Source organism: Lampetra fluviatilis, chromosome 34 (assembly GCF_964198595.1).
Source record: "Lampetra fluviatilis chromosome 34, kcLamFluv1.1, whole genome shotgun sequence".
Classification (NCBI taxonomy): Eukaryota; Metazoa; Chordata; class Hyperoartia; order Petromyzontiformes; family Petromyzontidae; genus Lampetra; species Lampetra fluviatilis.
In genome coordinates this window covers 6,072,239-6,093,396 of record NC_136308.1, presented here as the reverse complement: position 1 = coordinate 6,093,396, position 21,158 = coordinate 6,072,239, and the positions used below count along the sequence as shown (strand labels likewise).

The 21,158-nt window shown below is 45.3% G+C and overlaps 1 protein-coding gene across 1 annotated transcript in view; it reads left to right on the top strand.

Moving 5' to 3' along the window:
- Positions 1-542: 542 nt before the first annotated feature.
- The window catches only part of EDEM1 (ER degradation enhancing alpha-mannosidase like protein 1), a 28,831-nt gene continuing 8,215 nt past the window's right edge, over positions 543-21,158 (top strand). The window contains exons 1-9 of the mRNA XM_078872385.1: positions 543-1,459; positions 10,755-10,827; positions 13,165-13,268; positions 14,094-14,265; positions 15,125-15,308; positions 16,147-16,321; positions 16,894-17,014; positions 19,478-19,648; positions 20,632-20,705. Coding sequence (XP_078728511.1) covers positions 1,035-1,459; positions 10,755-10,827; positions 13,165-13,268; positions 14,094-14,265; positions 15,125-15,308; positions 16,147-16,321; positions 16,894-17,014; positions 19,478-19,648; positions 20,632-20,705 — 1,499 coding nt within the window. The 5' untranslated portion in view covers positions 543-1,034. The remainder of the gene's footprint in view (positions 1,460-10,754; positions 10,828-13,164; positions 13,269-14,093; positions 14,266-15,124; positions 15,309-16,146; positions 16,322-16,893; positions 17,015-19,477; positions 19,649-20,631; positions 20,706-21,158) is intronic.

The following is a 21,158-nucleotide window of genomic DNA, read 5'->3' as shown; positions in this document are numbered from 1 at the left end:
CCACTACAGTATTACAATAACCACTACAGTCTAACAATAACCACTACAAGAGTTAAACCACTCCCAACAAACCATTACAGTCTAACAATAACCACTACAACAGTTAAACTACTCCTAACAAACTTACAGTATTACAATAACCACTACAACTACCACTCACAACAAACTTACAGTATTACAAAAACCACTACAGTCTAACAATAACCACTACAACAACCACTCCCAACAAACCATTACAGTCTAACAAGAACCATGACAGTATTACAATAACCACAACAACACACACAACTACAGCAGGACAACAATAATCACTAACAAGACACCCACCAGACGCACAACTAAAGCCACAACAACCACTCCCAACAACCACTCTACAGTGCTATAACCACCACAGCAAGTAGCACAACATTCGCACAACTACAACAACAACGCCAGCCACCACCACCAACCCAACCCATCAGCATCATCATCAGCAGCACGTGGAAGTGACGTTGGGAGGGCTTTGCTATTAAACCCCCACCCCCCTACACACACACAGCCGTGTACAGTCGTGGTTGTACACTCACTCACACCAGCGAAGCACGACTACACCACCACCACCACGACTTACGTAGACTGCTGGCGTGTAACACTAGACACACGTGTCACACCACACACACGTGTCACACCACACCACACACACGTGTCACGCGTGTGAACAAGCAGCAGTAGTTGTAGCAAGCAGTAAGTGAACACGTCTGCGAGATACTGTACACACACACACGATGATGATGATAGCAGCCGCCACCACCACCACCACTTTTCACCGTCGTCTTTATCTTTAATTCCAAGCGACACTCGCTTTGTGCCACCATCGCTTGCTGGGATTTCAGGACGGACAAACACTCGCACACTCGCAAACATCTGCCTGCTTGTCGTGCTACACCTCGCCGTCGCCTTCCACCGTGATACAAGAGAAGATGTGGAGGCCGAGATGACTTGCGTTGTTACCGCAGCAGCTACGAACCACGGTGGCCACCCAACTCCGAGGTGCCATGGGACGGACCACACCGGTCCTAGTGGCCGCTCTGTTGGCCATGGCCATGGGCCACATTCACAGCGGCGAGGCGTGGGCTACTGGAGAGGGCTTCACCAGGACGAGCGATGATGATGGTGGTGATGATGGTGTTGGTGATGGTGGTGATGATGATGGTGGTGATGTTCACAAACGCAGCTGTGGACGAGCTGGTTCGTCCGCTGGTACCGGTGGTGGCCGCCTGTATGGTTGGGGTGGTGGTGGTGGCTTTTGGGGGGACCCACACAAGTTTTCAACTTTCCCTGAGCAGCTGAGGGTTCAGCTGCGAGAAGATGCTCGTCGCATGTTCTACGTGGGCTACGACAACTACATGAGCCACGCTTTCCCCGCCGACGAGCTCAACCCCATCGATTGTCGGGGTCGAGGACCCGACGTGGACAACCCGTGAGTCAAATCTTTCTTTCTCTCTTAAACTGTTAACTTTTTAAAATGTTAACGGGTAAAGGGCCACTGAGCTGTATAGTAGCATCGTATTCATAAGCGATCTGGCTATGACAAATTATAGCTCGGACGAAGTGGGTTATCATCACGTGGAGCTATGTTTATCGGCAGCCGAATTGTCGAAACGCGTGGATGTTGATGATAAATGTGGAGGAGAGAAGTCCACGCACTCATGGGGAGAGAGACACGCAAACACCAAATATACAGCAGGAATCCGGGTCGGGATCGAACCTAAGGCCTCCTGTATACCAAGCGAGATAGTTAACATCTCCTAGCCATCGTGATGATGCTAGAGAGGCACGCAAACTCCACATATACAGCAGGCATCAGGGTCGGGATCGAACCCAATGCCTCCTTGCACACCAGGCGAGATGGTTAACATCTCCTAGCCACCGTGATGATGATAAGAGACACACGCAAACTCCACATATACAGCAGGCATCGGGATCGAACCCAATGCCTCCTTGCATGCCAGGCGAGGTAGTTAACATCTCCTAGCCACCGCCTGTGGCTTTGGAGAAGTTCAGAGAAGTTTGGTTGGAGGAATCTGTGAATGTCGTAATGAGTGGTTGCAAGTCTGAATATTCGTAATCAGAATATTGATACTGTCCTGGAGGAATCCGATGAGCCTATAAGGTTCGAAGGGTTCGAAATCTCAATCGAAAACGAACAGCGATTATCCAGAACGGATAACACGTTGCTTGAATAGAGCAAAGTTTCAAATAAATAACTTTTGAAATGAGACGACGGTGGGAGATCATTCAGATGTGGAGCAGCAGTGGGTTGGAAGCAGAATGATGAACAGTGGTGAGTGTTGTGATTCTGCAGTGTTGATGAGTGAGTGTGATGGTGGTGGTGGTTGGTCACACGCAGTTTAATTGGTGATTAAACACGGCCATGCATAAAGGTTAGTCAACCCACAGGGTTTACCCCGAATTCTTGTACAGGGAAATTGAGTTTTCAGGTCCATACGTCGTACAGCCGTTTCAATACGGGCCAAAAACATTAATTGTCTATTTGTTTGTGTTTCTCCTTTGTGATGGGTCTTTGTAGGATGAACCTTGAGATTTATAAGAGGCACGGGGTGACCAGTAAGGTCTGAATTGGCCTGTAATAATGTAGGGCACAGGTATGGTGATTGGTGAGACGAGAAAGCCTGGTAAGGTCTGAGTCCTCTAAATGGATGGATTGAGGGATTGTCAGAGCGAAGTTCACGAAATAAGTGACCGTGGTAGTATCGACATCAGCTGTTGTGAGCGTCATGGTGAGTTAGCTATGGATAGTCAATGATCGTCTTAACCATGGTCATTGTTCCATTAACTGTTAATGTCAACTCTACATTATCTCTCATCGTTACGTGTGAATCTTCATCGTGTACCTAGCAACTTTTGAATGATGTTTAACCGAGTCGTTAGTCATTATAATCTAGTAAATCTTTTAGTCGTAATTTGTTAACTTGGCTTCGTTAACCTTGCCTGCAGAACCGTCACCACAGTCCAGTATGAACAATACATCCCCTGTATGCCAATTATTAATATATGAATAATCGTTTTGCTATGTTGTTTTGTGAACTAAAATCTATTCGTGATCAATAATCATGATCTTTGTAATGCAAAATTAATGATATCATGTGTTGAATTGCAACACAACCACTGTAATGGTGCAGTTAAAACAATACCTTTTTTGAAGCAATGCCTTTAAACAAAAAAATAAATCAGTTTGAGTAAAGTAGTTAAAACGCGACAAGACAGAATATCTACAGTTGAATACAATACGTACTTAACCCTCATGTACCGAAGTTGTAATGTGCTGCCTGCTTTATCTGCACCTGATCTCTTGGAGGGAAAAGGGCATGACAGTCTGAGCACATCCACGGTACACTTGTAATAACCCACATCAACAATTCACTAATGCTTGATTAGAATGTCTTTGGAGTTGTTAAATACTGTGGGAGGAGGGTCCAATTGAATATGCAGAATATGCTCAAATCGGTGTGACTGTGTATCCCATTTAATGAAGTGATTGCCAATTCACACGCGTGACTCTATGGAGGCAATTCATGAGCATCAACAAACAACTGACCCTCTTGATTTGAAAACTACAGAACTTGTTTCATACAATAATAATAACAACAACATTGCTGTGTAATCAGAACCTCGGGGGCTTGAATAACGTGGTGTAAGTCAGTAATGCAGTGTTGGGCACTGGAGTTGATAGTTGGTGTAAAAGTTCGGGGAGATTAATCGATTGCACTTTAATATAATCACTGGAAGACATAGAATGTTTATCTACTTTTTAATCTAATGTGTACAGTAAACCAATAATTAACTGAATCATTTTATTCATTGATTTGGGATAGATTAGTGGAATTCCTGTAATGAATGGAGGAAGGAGGGTTTGAATGTGAAGACCACAGTATAGTGTTCAATTAAACTCTGGAATTAGCCCTTTAATTCAATTAAGTCTGGTTTTTTAATAGACTTTTAATACATTTAAGAACCTGTAAGAGCATTAAAGCAAGAACTCGGCCTCTTCATATACCGCACAATAACCAGGCATGATGAGTTGGTAAACAATGTTGCCTTTTGATGTGAACGGGGGCCCCATCGTTTAGATGGAATGCCCTTGCTAACAGCTTCTTGGAACCCGGTCAAGACTGTTAACAAGCCAAGACTGCTGATGAGACCGAGAACATCGAAGCGGGTCTAGAGTTTCCTTGCTTAAAACTAGTAATATTGGTCCGAAAAGCCAATAGTCTAAGTTGAACTCAAAGTGTGCGTTTGTATTTATATGTGGAGACAGAACTGAGTTATCTGTATAAAGTAAATGTTTGTGCTTTGAAGAAAGTGTAATGTTCACAATATGCCATTTGGATTTATTTTAAACATATACTGACAGCGATGCCAGCTCACCTTAAGACTTACAAAACTTGTATTGTTGAATTAAGCCTGCCCTGTCATTATTTTCAGTAGACAATTATCCAACTCGACTTCCTTATATCAACCATCCTAAGTAAACGTTAGAATCCCGTTGACTTCTAGCAATAGTAGTAAACGAATAATAGCAATACACCACTAAAAAAAAAGTGATTTATCAACAGCAAAAGGCGTTACTTTGACCAGAGATAAACACACACACACAGGAGGGCGTGAGACAGAGTGACGAGTGTGGAGGGATCCACAGATGTGTTCGTTTCTCACAAATGAATGTCTTAAAGTCACTAACTTTCGCTGAAACCAACATTGACTTGTATGTCGTGAGTGCGAGTCTGTGCAAAGTCTTCCTTCCTTTACACGTTGCGTTTGACGAGTCAGCTGGATGGAGGGAATGAGTGGAGTTTAGACGCTTTGGTTGGCTGGCTGGCAGCTTTTTTTCAATCGTGGACATTTGGAAAGCGGTCAATTAAATGTATTTGAATACAAAATATATAAATAAGCATTTGATTTGAATAACCTTGAGGTGAATTGCCTCAAACAATAGGGGAATTAAATAAAACCAAATTTTAATGGACATTGCTTAGTTGGCAAAATATTTTACCTGGGTAATCTCATTTGCAAGGGTATCCAGTGTGTTATGTGACCTATTAGGATAATCCAGAGGCAATTTGTCTAAAGAAGAGGGGGCATGGTTATTATGTTCATATGCAAACCTTTTTTTAAATACTTGCATACACACGTTTCTTCTTAACTAGCATTGCACATTAGTTTATTGAAGATGAGTTTTTATTAATTCCTATCAAACAGAACTTTTCGAATCAAAGTGAGTGTGTATTTAAATTCGGTTAGGTGTATTTAACGGGTATGTTGGTAGTGTCAATTAAAAGTGGAATTCAATTTAATTAACGGGTGTTTTATTTAATTACCTGGCTGTGTCAATCTGCTTGGAGTAGTTTGTTTTCTGTTTGGTGCAAGAGGACAAAGCATTTTATTTTTGTTACTTCCACCCCTTACGCCTAAGCTTTTTCCATCTGTTAATAAGTATGAACTTTGGTTAGTGAAACATTACTTTGTATTGATTGCTGGGTCATTATTTAACACCGGTCTCTCAAACCCCAGACCAGATGCCCCATAACAGCGCACCTCTCGGCATCTACCAAATCTCCATTAAATTACCAAAAATAATAACCCATTACACGCTGCATGTGCCTGATAGTTGGTTAACACAACCACATCCCTTTGTTTACATTTTGGTATACTGTAATAAACTCTTGATCTCTCATTGCCTTCAAAAAACGTTATGCATGAGCTTCAGTGGTGCCTTGTGGCGCAGCATCACAACAAAAAAAACTCCTAAAACTCTGTGTCCAGTAGTTGTCTCTCGTTTTCACCTCGTCTTGTGAAAGCATGCGCACCGTTGCGCATACTTGTATTCTCTTATTGCTTTTACTGCTCGCGGATGATAGTGAGACGGTCGGGTGGTCACTGAGCTGTTCATTTTTAGCCATTAAACGTTTGTGTTTGCTCTCCAGTTTAAGGTCCCTGCCCTTCTAAACAAAACAAGCAAAGCATTTTGGGAAGGAGATATTATTTTCTTGATTTTTGGTGTTCTGCTTATGCTTCTACTACTTGCGACCATTGTGTCACGAGTGTTGTGAGTTAGAATAACCCGTTTTACAGGAGAACTGGGAAAGTCATATGGTGGAATTTGAGTGAGTGCTGACTAATCTGGTCTGCCTACTGCCGCTGCTGTATGAGAGAGGGGTTATTCGGTTGACGTGGCATGTAACCATTTGGGCCTATTGTCAGTAGCTAGTGGGGTCTTGTGAAGATTTGTTTTAAATATCTATGATATGCTTTGGAATTATCCCTTAAGTGTAGCTCAGTTGTGCTATGTCATGTATTGAGGTGAAGTATCTATTAAAATCTCTGGCAGTGCAGTGCAGCAACCCTTTGTGAAAATTGCCTACACAACAAGGTAATATCACAAAGCTGCCTCTGAGATTCCTTTGAGTGCCCTCAAGTCTGTATAGTAGCTGGTAGCAAATTCCCACCCATCTTGCCACATGAGTATAATGTTTCCCGCATGACAAACCAATATGTATCATTCTCAGAGCTGGCATTGTGCTAAATTAAGTGCGGAACCACATTTATTTGCGACAGTTTATTGTGCGGTCATCAGTTACCAAGCTGAGACCATTATCTCACGATATTTGAGAATCCAGTTTAATCACATGCAGCTGTTTGGATTAAACCCCCCCCCCCATCGCAGTGGTACCAGCTCAACACTGACCTCTGAGCCACCCAACTATCTCGAATACTGAATGAAGGTAGCAAGGGAAACGGCATATGGCTTGTTTCTCACCCGCCATCCTGTGGCCCATATTCACACATCCACAAAAGTGTGAGACATCTTGGGAGTGGCGGTGTAGGCAGCTAGCACTTTGTTCGACAAACCCAGCTACTTGGGTTCAAATCTCATACATGGCTAAAATAAGTGGCTGAGGTTATGAGAACCTGTTCTGGCTTCCACAAAGGTTGACGCCACCTTAACTGAGTGAATGGTGCGGTGTGTAGGCATTGGCACTGGAGAAATAAAGGTGGCTTGACGTAGTGCTTGGCCACACAACCCCCCATCCCCCTGTTTCCACACTGGTCCTCAAAGGTGCCCACTAAGAGCTCTTTCTCAAACAGCCTGTATGGCTGTATGAGAAATCTCCGTATGTGTATATGACATCTGGTGGCTTTGTCTAGCTGATGGCTGCAGTGTTAATTTTGTAAATGAAGCTAATGACGAAAATATTTGTCGGGACTGTTTTTTTTATTTTGTTGAACGATGGCCATAAGTGGACGAACATCATGACTTGATGATGACAATGACACTACTTTCACCCACCATAGACCAAAAGTGCACTTGAGTCTGACAAGGTGAAATAAACTGCAGTCTTTGAACGAAGGTGCATCCGAAGATAATTTTGAAACATTATTAGTCTCCATGCACCGAGAAAGACCAAATATGGTGATTGACGAGACATGTATAAGCATCTTTCCTGAGTTCACTGATTGGCTGACCTGAACACGTTCCTTCGGAGTGGGCAGGTTGGAACTTGGTTGGACAGCGCATTCGTGCACGACAGAGAGCTCGCGGTCACGTGACTCACTTCAACCAATCCGGGAGCGTACATGTTTGGGAGGGGCTGTGCACGACAGACAAATAATCCCTGGTGGGCAGTGTGGAACTGTTGTTCCTACCTGTATAATGTTGGGTTAGGGGAGGAAATTGTGCGTCCATCATACCAACAGTTTATAACAAGGTGGACTAAATTTTTAACCGCTTTATTCGACTAGACTAAGTGAATGACTACATGAAATACACAGACGAAGACTTGACTACAATTTTGCAGTTTGTCGACGACTTGACCGATAACTTTAACTTAAACAGAAAATGGCAGCTAAATTAACGCTATGTGACTCATTCCATATTATTACAGGAATCTCCTTCTGGTTGCATGCTGTGGTCACACACAGGGAAAGTGCTGGAATGGAATACTCAAAACCCACTTGGAAGCCGATGCCCCTTTTAGACTTCAGAGTGAGCACAGGATTTCCCCGTTCACGCATTACATTTTGGATGGGTCCCGGGAGACTTGAAGCAATTTAAAACCGAACCGGTGTGCTCACTCCCATAGTGTGTTCTTGTCGAAGGCAGTTTATTCACACTCTTTGCACTGGATTTCCCCACAGGTCTATAATTTTACACTGATAATTCTATATTGCGCTAATGACTTGTGGAGGAACAGGTTTATTTAGCAGACGTGGATACGGGTAACAACAACATTGGATGGTTGGATGCTGTGGCCCACGTAGTTACGACTGTATTAATAGCAAACGTCAATAAACTATTTAACGATCTACAGTTTTTATTTTATCAGGTCGGGCTCATGGCGTTATCTACGTAGCTCTTTTTCATAAGCGACCTGGCCAAAAATGATAGCTCAACGAAGTGACTCATCACGTGGAAATGTATTGCAGCCGAATACTCTGAATGCACTTTTCTAAAAAAGAAAGCAGGCTAAGGTACTTCCCTATCCATACCAATGGAGTGCAGATCAAACCAGGCAAACTTGTTTCTTTTGACATTGAAAACTTTACCCGAGGTGTCTCATGTGTCACAGTGAGCAGCATGCAGATGCCATGCACCAATGCACAAACATTCTATGAGCATGCTATGGTATTTATGCAATGTGGGGTTTACATTCTATGGTTGTCTGTTACGCAAGCCAGAATGTGTTCCTCTTAAACAAAAATGACAGTGTGGGTCAGAGCACTGAGGTGGTAGCACTACTGAGAATCTGGGTTGAAATGTGGGTTCCATCTATCCGTGATTATGAAACCAGTTTTGTAAGTGAAATGAATCCTCAGCCCGGCCACCAATTACTGCACCAAAAATAAAATAAGTAATATTTTAAACAACTTTTTAAAAAACACACTTTAATGAAATGTAATGGAAGAACTCCACGACTCCATGAAGTGGCCCCAAAGCATGCCATAACGTAAGGGACCGTGGTCAATTACAGCCAACGTGGACAATTAGACCCAAGCCGAAACATCACATATAAACAAGAATGTTTTAATATATATTATGATAGAATATACTCTTGTCATCAGTTTGACATACGTATACCAAGTTTGCAGTCGATACCACATTGGGAAGTGGGTAAAAATTGAGTTACAAGATTTGAGGATACAACAACGACAATGACAACAACGACAAGAACAACAGACAGAGCGAGTTAAATAAAAGCGTGTAAAAACTGACACGCTTCGTTATGTGTTGCACTTATTATTACACGCTTTTATTTAAGTCACTCTGTTGTATCCTCAAAAAAGAAATCGTGTAACTAAATATTTACCCACTTCCCAATGTGCTATCGACTGCAAACTTGGTATAGGTATGTCATACTGATGACAATGCTATATTCTATTATTGAAAATTAAAAAAAAAATATTTTTAACGATCTTTTTTACGGCTCAAATTGTCCACGTTTACGGCTCTAATTGTCCACGCTCAACTCACGTTGCCTGTAAATCACCACGTGGTCCCTTACGTCACGGCAAGCCTCGGGGAGCCACGCCGAGGGGCGGGGGATGTGGAGGGAGGGGAGGGGCGATGGGGGAAGGAGGCAGGGGGAGGGGCAGCTCGGACAGTACATTTCATTATAGCGTGTTTAGAAAAAAAGTATTTTAAATATTTTATTTTGGTTTAGTTTCAACTTTGATTTGACTGTCATGTGATGAACTTCACACTCAGAGCAGATGGGAAAGTGTGGACATCACTTGAAGGGATCTCAGAGGTAGCTCTGTGCTATCCACTTCTGTGGGGCTGTTCTTCAACACACAAGCGTTGCACCGCTCTTTGAGAGACATGACGCCGATAGCACAATCGTGATCAAACTGGGGGTGGGATATGAAAAACAGCCCTGTTCACACTCGACCACGTCTTGTGCCAGTGGTGGAAGTGACACAAACAACCACGTGTGTACACATGGCAACAGACGCACACCCACTTCCTCTGACGGAATTGCAGATTCGGCTGGGCTTTGCTAACCCCCATGGCTGCACTTTTACTCTGCAAACAACCTGAGGGTGTAGTTTCGTGAAGAAACAAAATGTGATCGTTGTGCAACATCGGGCATGCCAAAGCATGTTGTCTCACACTGCACCTGAATTAATAGTACCAAAGGTATCGCATATGCTTGAGCTGCTTGTAAGTGCGGTGATTTACATTTATGAATGTTTAATTATAATTCGATGGAGATTGAAGCAAGCACATAATGTGTACATAATTAGAAGCACGATTCTTATCTGAGTCTGGGTTGACTCCAGTGCTGTGGGCTGCCTCTGTCCCTTTTCAAATACACAGGCTTCAGATCTTTGTCTTCTCCGTTGTTCATGATCGACTTTCACCCCAATCTACGAAACCATTCCAGTTGCGTCTTCAAAAATATTAATTGCGTCCCTTTTGTCTCCACGATGTGCACGGTCTCCGTTTTGCACAGTCCCGAGATCCAGTCGCATTTCGATATTCTGAAAAATGTATGCATGTTATAAACTTCTTTCGCACCATACGTAGCCAACCGTGCTAATTGTGTTGCATTGTAAATTAATTGTCACTGATTGATCCAGATTACTTTCGCCCTCCTCCGGACCTTCATCTTTTTGGGTCTCTCACCCGGTAAAATACGGGTAACTCAATGGAAGCGAACTAACAAGTACATTTCCCCGCGTCGTTCTCTTCCCAGATCAAACATCAACATCAACGACGTCTTGGGAAACTATTCTCTTACGCTCATAGATGCTCTGGACACACTTGCGGTAAGTGCTTACTGCTTATCCAGTTAGTTAAAAAAATTAAATTGAGTAGATTTATTTATTGCATGAAATAACATAAGCAGTTGGTGAGCATTTGGCATTCTGTTAAAGTGTATCTGGAGTGGCAGTGCCCGGTGGTGACCAGATAACAATTCGTAGTTATGCTCACAAAATATGTATGGAGTCGTGCATGTGGCAATCGTTTATTAAAAACAACATATATGTAAATTATATGAAAAGCATATGCAAATGTGAATATTTAGGCTCATGGAGTAAACAAAACTGAACAAACGTAACAGCAAAACCGAGAATCAAAACGAGATCGTAAATATGATATCACAAAGAGTGTATTCATAAATCGAGTCGTCAATTCACATTGAGACAAATCATCAAGTTGTTAGGGTGGTTAATCGCTTGCCTACTTAGTAGTTTACATGGGGCCACATTTGCCGAATGTAGCTATGTTGTCCTTGAAATCTTTTGAGATGGTGATCTGGATAAGGCTTGAGAGCTTTTGTACATGCAGCGGTTTGTAAAAACCGAATTCCCAGTCTGCATAATTGTTTCTCTCTTGATGGGTTCTGTCGTCATTTACAGATATTGAATTATTGTTGCCTTTAGACAAGTGCTAATGGGGTCCCCGTAGCGTAAAGGTAGTTTCCTCGTCATATATAGGGCTCCCAGAAGCACATGGCAGAAATTTACATTGATGACTGAACTGATGAGTGTTAATGAAGATGCCTTTGAGTTTGCGGATCGCGTGTTTGCCGATTGTGGCTATTTTCAAGAAGGTAACTCCTGCGATGGCCAAGTTTTCCGTGTATTCTAAATTTTGCCCTCCGATTGGCTACAGGCTAGGCGTAATAACCTTTCAATATATAAAATTAAACGTGCATAAATACATGAACAATAATTACAAGAATATACTTGTGGGTATGCAAGATTGCTCAGTAGGGGAGTGGAACCCTGTACTATATTATGTTTTGCAGTGTATTTACAAGTAAAAATGTTCCCTGTAATAAAAAAATATCCCTGCGGTTTCATGATTTGAAATCTAATTAAAACATTTGGAATCGTGAAATTATTAAAATAGTCCAGGCCAGCGGTGGCACAGTGGTTAGTGCACCGTTCTATAAACCTGGCAGTTTGAGTTTGATTTCCGGGCAAGTTACATCTGGAAGGATCTTGCCCTCCCACCCCCCCGTTTCACCAACCCACAATGACCAGCTTGGTGATGTATGGTCCAACAACCCCCATGGACAGACACGTCTTGGGGAGGCCTTCATCCAGCAGTTCATTGACATAGGGCTTGGAATTATACTGAGGGACAGAAAAAGGAATGCATGTATCAGGAAGCAAGCACAAATCGGTGACATAATTTCTACAATTAAGATAAGTAAATGGGCTTGGGCAGGACACGCCGCTTTATGGGATTATGGCCGATGGACAAGACTGGTGACGGAATGACAACTAAAGAAGAGGACGCGGCCAAGTATCCGACCACTGCGGAGATGGAGCAATGAGGTCAGTTCATGTGCAGGAGTGAGATGGAGGACGACGACACTGAACCATAAAAATATAGCAACGGTGTGGGGAGGCCTTTATCCAGCAGTGAATAGACAGTGGCCTGACCATTTTGAAAGCATGCATGCATGCAATGCAGAGAATGAATGGATGGTGCAACACTGTTCTCTTTCGTTTGGTCCCTAAGTTGGCACGTGACCAAAATGACGCAAATGTTAATCTCTTGATCAGGCTTTGAAGGATGTTCTATGAGAAATGGGGGCAGTGTTTAGTCCCGTTAGTGCGGTGGCTAGTCTCATTTAGAATGTGACCAGAATAGTTTTTTTGCGTATTTATTGCGAGGTATTTTTTAATGGTTCGTGGCATACATGGGATCAGTTCAGTGTAATTATAGTTATGAAAATAAAATCCGCAGTGGGACGAGTTCAGTGTGCTGTGGGATTCTTCTTTAATCTCCGTTTCACTTAATTTCGACATCTCATAAAAAAAACACACTTTCCCACTTGGAGATTGTGCACTCGTCACAGCTGGGATGAAATGCTGGCATTGCAGAACGATTTGGTGTTCCATCAACGAAGGTGATTCCACGGCTCGATCTATTGGAATGGGGTCTTGTAGTTCTGTGGCATCTGCGTGGCTATCAAGTGTGGTGGTGCCACTGCCCCCCCAGGTCTCTTCGTGCTGGAGTTGCACAGGCGCCAAGCCATGCGAAGAGGAGGGAAATTGGAGAGGGGGCTCCATTTCACGTTTTGCACCCGGGGCCTTGTACCGTTCCGTGGCATGATTATGTACGTACTGCTCCTACTTCTAATGTAGGTGATGGGGAATGCCTCGGAGTTTCAACGGGCGGTGCGGCTCGTGATGGAGACGATCTCCTTTGACCAGGACTCCACTGTGCAGGTGTTCGAGGCTACCATACGGTGAGCGACAGTGCCGCCCCTAATCATCATAATCGATCGTTGTCCATAATCAATCCAATGCTGGTTTGAGGCTTCTCCAAACCGTCGCCATCGCTCGCGATCCTACACGCCAGCTGATATCGTCGCTCTGTCTACACGGTGGACATCCTCTTGGGCGTGTTCTGCCACTTAGTCGTTCGTTTCGAGCAACCGCCATCATCCCCCCCCTTCCAGCGAAGTGTCCTGCCCAAGCCCACTTACTTGCAAATATCCACGTCATTTATTATTATGAATGTTAACCATTCATGGTTACTCATCATGGTATCCATTGGGTAGGGGTTGATTCGCACCAACCACAAAAACACCCCGCCCACCCACCCCCCCTCTGACACCCCCAGCAATGAATGAATTGTCAAAGAATCCGAATACAGTAAAACCTTGGATTGCGAGCATAATTCGTTCCAGAAACGTGTTTGTAATCCAAAGCACTCGTATATCAAAGCACTCGTCTATCAGTTGTGATCACGTGACGCTCGGCAGACAAAGCGTATACGTACTACTCTTATTGCAAGACCTCGCTCGTTTATCAAATTAAAATTGATTTGAAAAATTTGCTCGTCTTGCAAAACACTCGCAGACCAAGTTACTCGCAATCCAAGGTTTTACTGTAAAATATTTATTCCGGAGGAATGCAATGCGCTATAAAGCTCTTTTTCACAGATGTCCAGCAGTGGATTGACACAACGGCTGTGCACATACACAATGTGACGATAATACACAGTTGGAGCTTTTTGGTTTATTTCTTTGCGCTTATGCTGCTGCAAACGCTTGTCCGGGCGCGTGCAGGGTGTTGGGCTCGCTGCTGTCAGCACACCTCATCATCACGGACACGGCACAGCCGTTTGGCGACATGGCGCTGCCGGACTACGAGGACGAGCTGCTGCACATGGCGCACGAGCTGGCGAGCCGTCTGCTGCCCGCCTTCGAGAACACAAACACGGGCATCCCCTACCCGCGGGTGAGGGACGACGGCTCCGGGCGTGCGAGAGTGTGTGTGCGAGTGCTGCAAGCGAATGTTTTGTCCTCGTCGAATAACACTGCGCGGCCTTGAAGGAAGACGTGTATATAGTAAGGCGACATTTCGGCCAATAGCTAATATGGAAGAAGGGCCTTTACCCGAAACGTCGCCTGTGGTGTTTTCCTTTCAAGGCCGCAGTGTTGTTAACGAATGCGCTCCATGCTGTTGTCTACGCTTGTGCACCTCTGCCAACGCGACAGTATCACCAAATAATGTTTTGTTCTCAGAGGTGATCTGTCATGTACAGTTTGAAAAACCTATTATGGCCAACCTATAACAGACCATGATCCAAAAAGTACGCATGAGTTCTGCATACAGCCAAGCTTATAAATATATAAGTGTATATATTGATAGTTTTCGGCACAGCACGAGAGACATTCATGATTCCTTGCTACTGTGATAGTTTGCTCTAAGTTATGCCCCATCTCGATTTAAAGCTTTCGTGACTGCAGGGATTCATCTTCTTGGTTCTTTCGGTAAAGTCACGTAGAAGGGAAGTAATGAAATAATAAAAACAAAACGTAATAAAATAATTCTCACGACGTTTCGGCCACAACGCAAGCGGCCGAAACGTCGTGATAATTATTTTATTATGTTTTGTTTTTATTATTTTATTACTTCCCTTCTACGTGACTTTACCGAAAGAACCAAGAAGATTATGCCCCATCGATTGAGTCACGTGGCGGATTAAAGAGCCACATGCGGCTCGGGATACGCCAGTTGGCCACCGCTGGCCGGCTGCTAACTTGAAACTTGTTTCCGTCTCGTCCGCGCCCTGCTCCCCTGCGCCCCGCACCAGGTGAACCTGCGTCGCGGCGTCCCGCTCGACGTGTCGGAGGAGACGTGCACGGCGGGCGCCGGCTCGCTGCTCGTCGAGTTCGGGGTGCTCAGCCGCCTGCTGGGCGACCCCACGTACGAGGGGGCGGCGCGCAGGGCCGTGCGCTCCCTCTGGGCGCTGCGCTGCAACACCACCGGCCTGCTCGGTGAGACGACAGCCATGGCTCGCGAAGCCGCTGTGGCGGTGGCGCGCAGCAGATCGGCGCTTGCGCGTTGATCCTGAACCGTGCAGGAGCTTACAATTGTATATTTAAAGATGCATGTATGTTTGTACGTTGAACTTCTTTGGCACCGTACGTAGCCACCCGTGCTAAGCGGAGGTGCTTATAGGAACTTGGGAAAAGAGACGGTGGGAGGAATACTGCTGTGTTGTGCCGTACAGCTGTCCATCGTGTTTTTGGGTTGTCCCGCGTGATGTTCAGTACGGTGTATGACTTCTCGCCTACACGACCTGAGATCTCCATCAGGAAATAAATATATAGCATTGACTGCTACTGTTGTTGCTGGTTCTTGATGCTGATTGGCTTAGCTTTGACCATTGTTTTGTTGCCGAGCTGGACGTCCTCTGCGGCGTGCTTTCTTTTGGCTGCCACTCCTGTATTAGTCTTGACTACTGGCCGTCATTCCATCGAGCGATGCGTCTTACCGAAGCCAACTTTTCTGTCCACTACAGAGATAGAGCCATGAAATCGATTCGTGTGGCGGGTGCTTGGTGGATTGTTAAATCGCTTCAACATGAGGAGATGGCTTCGGGAGGCTTTCATCCAGCAGTGGATCGATCATGGCTGATGATGGCGATGATCATGATGCCCCAAGTTAGAGACATCGTGTTAATTGTGAAGAAAAGTAAATGGGCTTTGGCAGGACCCTGCAAGAGAAGGGAGGCAGAATGGTTGTTTAACCTGTTAAGGAGATAACGTCATTGTTTGTTGTGTTTGAAGAAACCATGGAATTGTGTGCATGTGTGTTGGCCGGGCTTGGCAGGGAATGTGATCAACGTGCAGAGTGGGCAGTGGGTGGGCAGCCAGAGTGGACTCGGCGCGGGGCTGGACTCCTTCTACGAGTACCTCCTCAAGTCCCACGTCCTGTTCGGAGAGGACGAGGACCTTCACATGTTCAACGCCATCTATGCCAGCATCCAAACGCACCTCCGCAAGGGGTAATCATCGCCTTTCCCTACCCGCACACCAAACACCCCAGACGCCCCCCACCCGCACCGATCATTGACTTTTAACGAGCTCCGTATATGCGTGTGTGTGTGTGTGTGCGCGTGTTGGCGCAGTAGGGGGCACAGGTGGTGCATCAGCAATTTATCTCAGTCGGTCGACCCATGGCACCTGGGTCTGCCCCGTGACCTCCTGCCAGCGGGCGTTAGACACTTCACGTGGCCTCAACGTGCAACATCAACAACAAGGGCCATTAGCCACTAAGTGGCGGTGACGTCACCACGACGCTCGTGCCAGGCTATGTGCACGTTGAGGCCACGTGAAGTGTCGAATGCCCGCTGGCAGGAGGTCACAGGGCAGACTCAGGTGCCACGGGTCGACTAAACGTGCACATAGCCTGGCACAAGCGCCATGGTGACGTCACTGCCACTGAGTGGCGAAGGGCAGTTGTTGTTGTTGTGCGCGTGTGTATTCGCGTGTGTGCGCATATCATGGGTGCTCGCTAACAACACTGTTAAGGCTATACGGGGGATCTTTGTGTGTGTGTGTGTGCGCGCGCACGCAGGCGACGAGAGTGCAACTCCGGTCATGGGGAGCCACCGCTCTACGTCAACGTGAACATGTGCAGCGGCCGCATCATCAACACCTGGATCGACTCTCTGCAGGCCTTCTTCCCGGGCCTTCAGGTTAGTGAGAACACTGTGTGGATTCATCTTCCTCTTCTGGGCATTATTCACACGAATGTTGGCTCCGCTTTCCTTTTCGTTATCTACTCATTTCTTTCCTGGGCCGTCATCTCCACGTCCATTCCGCACTGCTTTATTCCCTGGCTCACCACGTTGACCTGCCTCCCTGTCTCCACCATGGTGCTTCCATGTTTATCACCTTTCGTCTTCTGATGTGATTTTCCTCTCTTCTTACAACACCTCCGATTAGCAAGGTTGGCTGTGTACGGTGCGAAAGAAGTTTAATATACACATACATGTCAGAGCCGTTTTGGTCAACTCTATTAAATCGTTTCTTTATTTCTGACCCGACTACTCATTCTGATCCCTTAGATCCATCTACATTTTCCTTGTTTCTTTGGTGCATATCATCTGCTCCTCCATGCTTTTTAGGGTCCTAACATTCAAACCCACATGTCAATACCGGTCTTATCACGGTCATATCCTTTCCCCTTTTAACCATGTCGGATTCTTCCTGTATCCCATCACTTCACTGATTTATCTCCATATCAGGCAAGCCTTTTGGGTTTTTTTATTATGCCGTTGTCCAATCTGCGATCCTCTTGCACAGTTGACACTAGGTACTTGAACTGTTGGGCGTTCTCTCTACCAATAACCAGACTCGCACAACACATGTTACCACTAGAAACAGGCGGAGATGCACTTGTATTTATACATGAGACAATAAATAGGAAAGCCAGTCTTAATCCCAAGAAAATAGGAACATCTTGAGGGCTATACTTGTACAGGGCCAGCGAGTCGCTAGAAAGGATGGCCTGGGAGAAGGGAGTTCCAGGAAATGGGAGCAGAGAGTCTGTGAATGGGTGTAGTACATATGTAGGTATGTATGTTGAACTTCTTTCGCACTGTACCTAGCCAACCATGCTAATCGGAGGTGGGGGGGGTGTGAGATGAGCGGGGAGAGGTGGGCAGAGGCGGGTCCACAGAGAATCTCGAATATGGTGAGTGTTATCTTGTCGTCGACTCGGAAGTGGATTGGGAACCAGTGGCAATATCTGAGGATTGGGGTGATGTGGTCTCACTTATGGGTGTTGGATAGGAGCCGTGCCTGCCCGCTTGTATGCTCGCCTACTCGCCCTCCAATTCGCACGCCCGCTTACTCGCCCGCCCGCCCACCTACAAAATCCCTCCACCCAAGACGTTTTGTTGTGTTCAGTGAGGGAAACATTGCCCCTGTACCGTGAATGGTTTCGCTTTTGCAGTGGATGATGTCGCGCACAAGGTCCCTCGGATTTCAATTGACAACTCTCGGCAGTAGATGGCACTCACTGCTCGTGTGCTCGGTGTAAAATGATCTATTTTAGCAGAAGCAGCTGGCGCACGGCTCTGTTGCTTTTAAACAACGTTTAGCAAAAGTGATTATTTTTTCAAATTTCTCATCCTCTGTTTACGGTTCCAGCGGGAGTCCATGAGGCAATCCGTTAGCTTTTGAATGGCTCTTGTTTGCGTCTCTGTAATCATTTGAATAATTATGAAATATTAAACACAGAGTGTTATTGTTAATGTTATGCTCCTAGGCTTAAGGGTACGAATGACTGTAGAGACCCTGCAGTTTAAGAGACCCTTCACGTTGACAGCCACAACCTCCACATCTCTTGTCACAGACTCGTTTTTTCATCACTGTTTGAAAATTGAGCAAAGGTTTCCGCAAAGTCCTATCCACGAGAGCATTCCACATATACTGAATATTAGAAAAAAACGTACATTGATTACTAAGAGTTAAATAACGTTTGTGGTATATTTACTGTTTCGATAAAGGCATTTTAGATTTTGATAATAATTTCAACAGGAAGGACCCAATGAGCTGCTAGGCTTTCTTTCATTTGCATCCTGTGATAGTACGGATGTTGTACAGTACAGATCTTAGTCACAATCACGATTTCATATCTTGATACAAACAGCGAGTACCAGGACATGTATCTTAAAATTACACGAAAATAAATACCAGGTTGACTTTTGAACAAATTAGACAGGTCACCAAATAGTGGCTGGAATTTGACACGAAACATTTCTAAATGAGGTATGATTCTAAAGCACCTACATTCATATTGTCTGAACATTGCATCCTTTCTTCCACTACCGTGAGGCAATAGTGTTGAAATGTAAAAGAGACGCAGTATGGTTCCATTTGCAAGGAGCTTCATTGTACAAAGGACAGTTTTAAGCCAAGCGTTTGTGCATGTATGTGTGTGTGCGTCCGTGTATTCCCGTGCGAGTTTGTGCGTGCATGTATGCCTGTGCGTGCGTGTCCGTGCGTGCTCGTGTACATGCGCACGCGTGTGTACCTGTGCTTGCGTGTGTGTTGCGTGCCCGTGCGTGCGTGTATATATGTACGTATGTTGAACTTCTTTCGCACCGTACGTAGCCAACCGCGCTCATTGGGAGGTGTGCGTTTGTGCCCAGGTGCTGGCCGGGGACGTGGAGGAGGCGATCTGTCTTCATGCGTTCTACTACGCCATCTGGCAGCGCTTCGAGGCTCTTCCCGAACGCTACAACTGGCAGCTCAAGGCACCCGATGTCCACTTCTACCCCCTGCGGCCCGAACTGGTGGAGTCCACTTACCTCCTGTATCAGGTGGGCAGCCTCTGCTTTTGTCATTTTTGTTCATGTCTTCCCTGCTCTATTGCCAGTGGTAAAACTTGAGGGACTGCGTTGGCTGTGGTATAGATACACGAACCGAAAATAATCATCATTATTCGTGAACGATCCACTGCTCAATCAAGGCTTTCCCTAAGCTCTATCCATCTCTCGGGGTCCTGCGATGTACCGATCCACCTCACACAAAAACCACGAGCTGATCAAAAGTTGATAATATATATAAAACTAAGGTACAGCCGTTTATCAATACACTGCTGGATGAGAGCCTGTCCACGATGTGTCGATGATGGGGGTTGTTTGACCATGCTTCACTACGCTGGTTAGTTTGGGTTAGTGAAGGTGAAGGGCCTCGTAGTGGTTCAGATTTCATTCACCGCTGATGTTAGCCGTGGCCCGGAATCAAACTCAGGTCGCCGGGTTCACAGCGGCCATCGTTCCAAGCTGATAATATAAAAAGAAAAAGAAAATAAATTAATATTGTGCCTTTCACTACCATCGCTGCCTTTTAATTTGAAAAGTATGTTGCAAGCTAACAGAGTGGTTAGAGCACTGCACTGCACTATGCTAATGTGAGTGATGATGAGCCCGCACTGACCAGCCTGGTGAAGTACGGTCAAACAACCTCCAATGACTGACACGGCTTGGGGAGACCCTCATCCAGGAGTAGATTATCAAGGGGCTGTCACACTTATGGTAATTAGTGCTGCTTTAGATCAGATATCGAGGAGCAGGATTTTCAGTTTTTTACGTGCGGGTACATTTCTTGCACAGCGTGAGCCTGCTACGCATTTGTGTCATGATTCACGATGCAAGTCCACCCACGCTTTGCCCATACTTGTGCATGTGATGTGTGCAGTGAAAAACTGCAGAAACTCATGTCACAAAGTTAGAATTGATAAGTGAAATAACTTTGTTTTAGTTTGATATTCAACTCTCGGTATTCACATTGTATTTTTTAGGCCACAAAGAACCCGTTTTACCTGCACGTCGGCCAAAAAATTCTGCAGAGCATCGAGAAGCACACAAGAGTGAGGTAACCGGTCCAGCCCATCGGTGCATTTTCTACTAAAGTTGCGCGAAAAGGAATATTGGACAAAGCGTGAATTGCCCCCCCACCCCCCCAGCATAGAGGGGGTCCCTAAGCGGTGAGCGAGTAAGGGAGGGGGTGGCACGCCCGTGTCCGCTTGCTTGCGTCAACATCAATAAATCTCTCCGATCATGCCTCGCATGTGTCACCTGACCTCACCATGCGGTGTGTATAATGCACACAGCTTTGTTTTACACTGCCAACTCAAAAGAGTCAAAATTCGTGGCCATTTCATTCCAGACAGCAGTATGACAATGAGAGAACTGTATACACAGGCCTTCGTCCTTGATGGGAATCATCAGTGCAGTATAGCCATCCTTGTTTACTGCTGCCTAATACCTCGGGGGCTTTAGGTAGACAAACCTTTTCCTGATCACTAGCAAAGATGAAACCAGTATA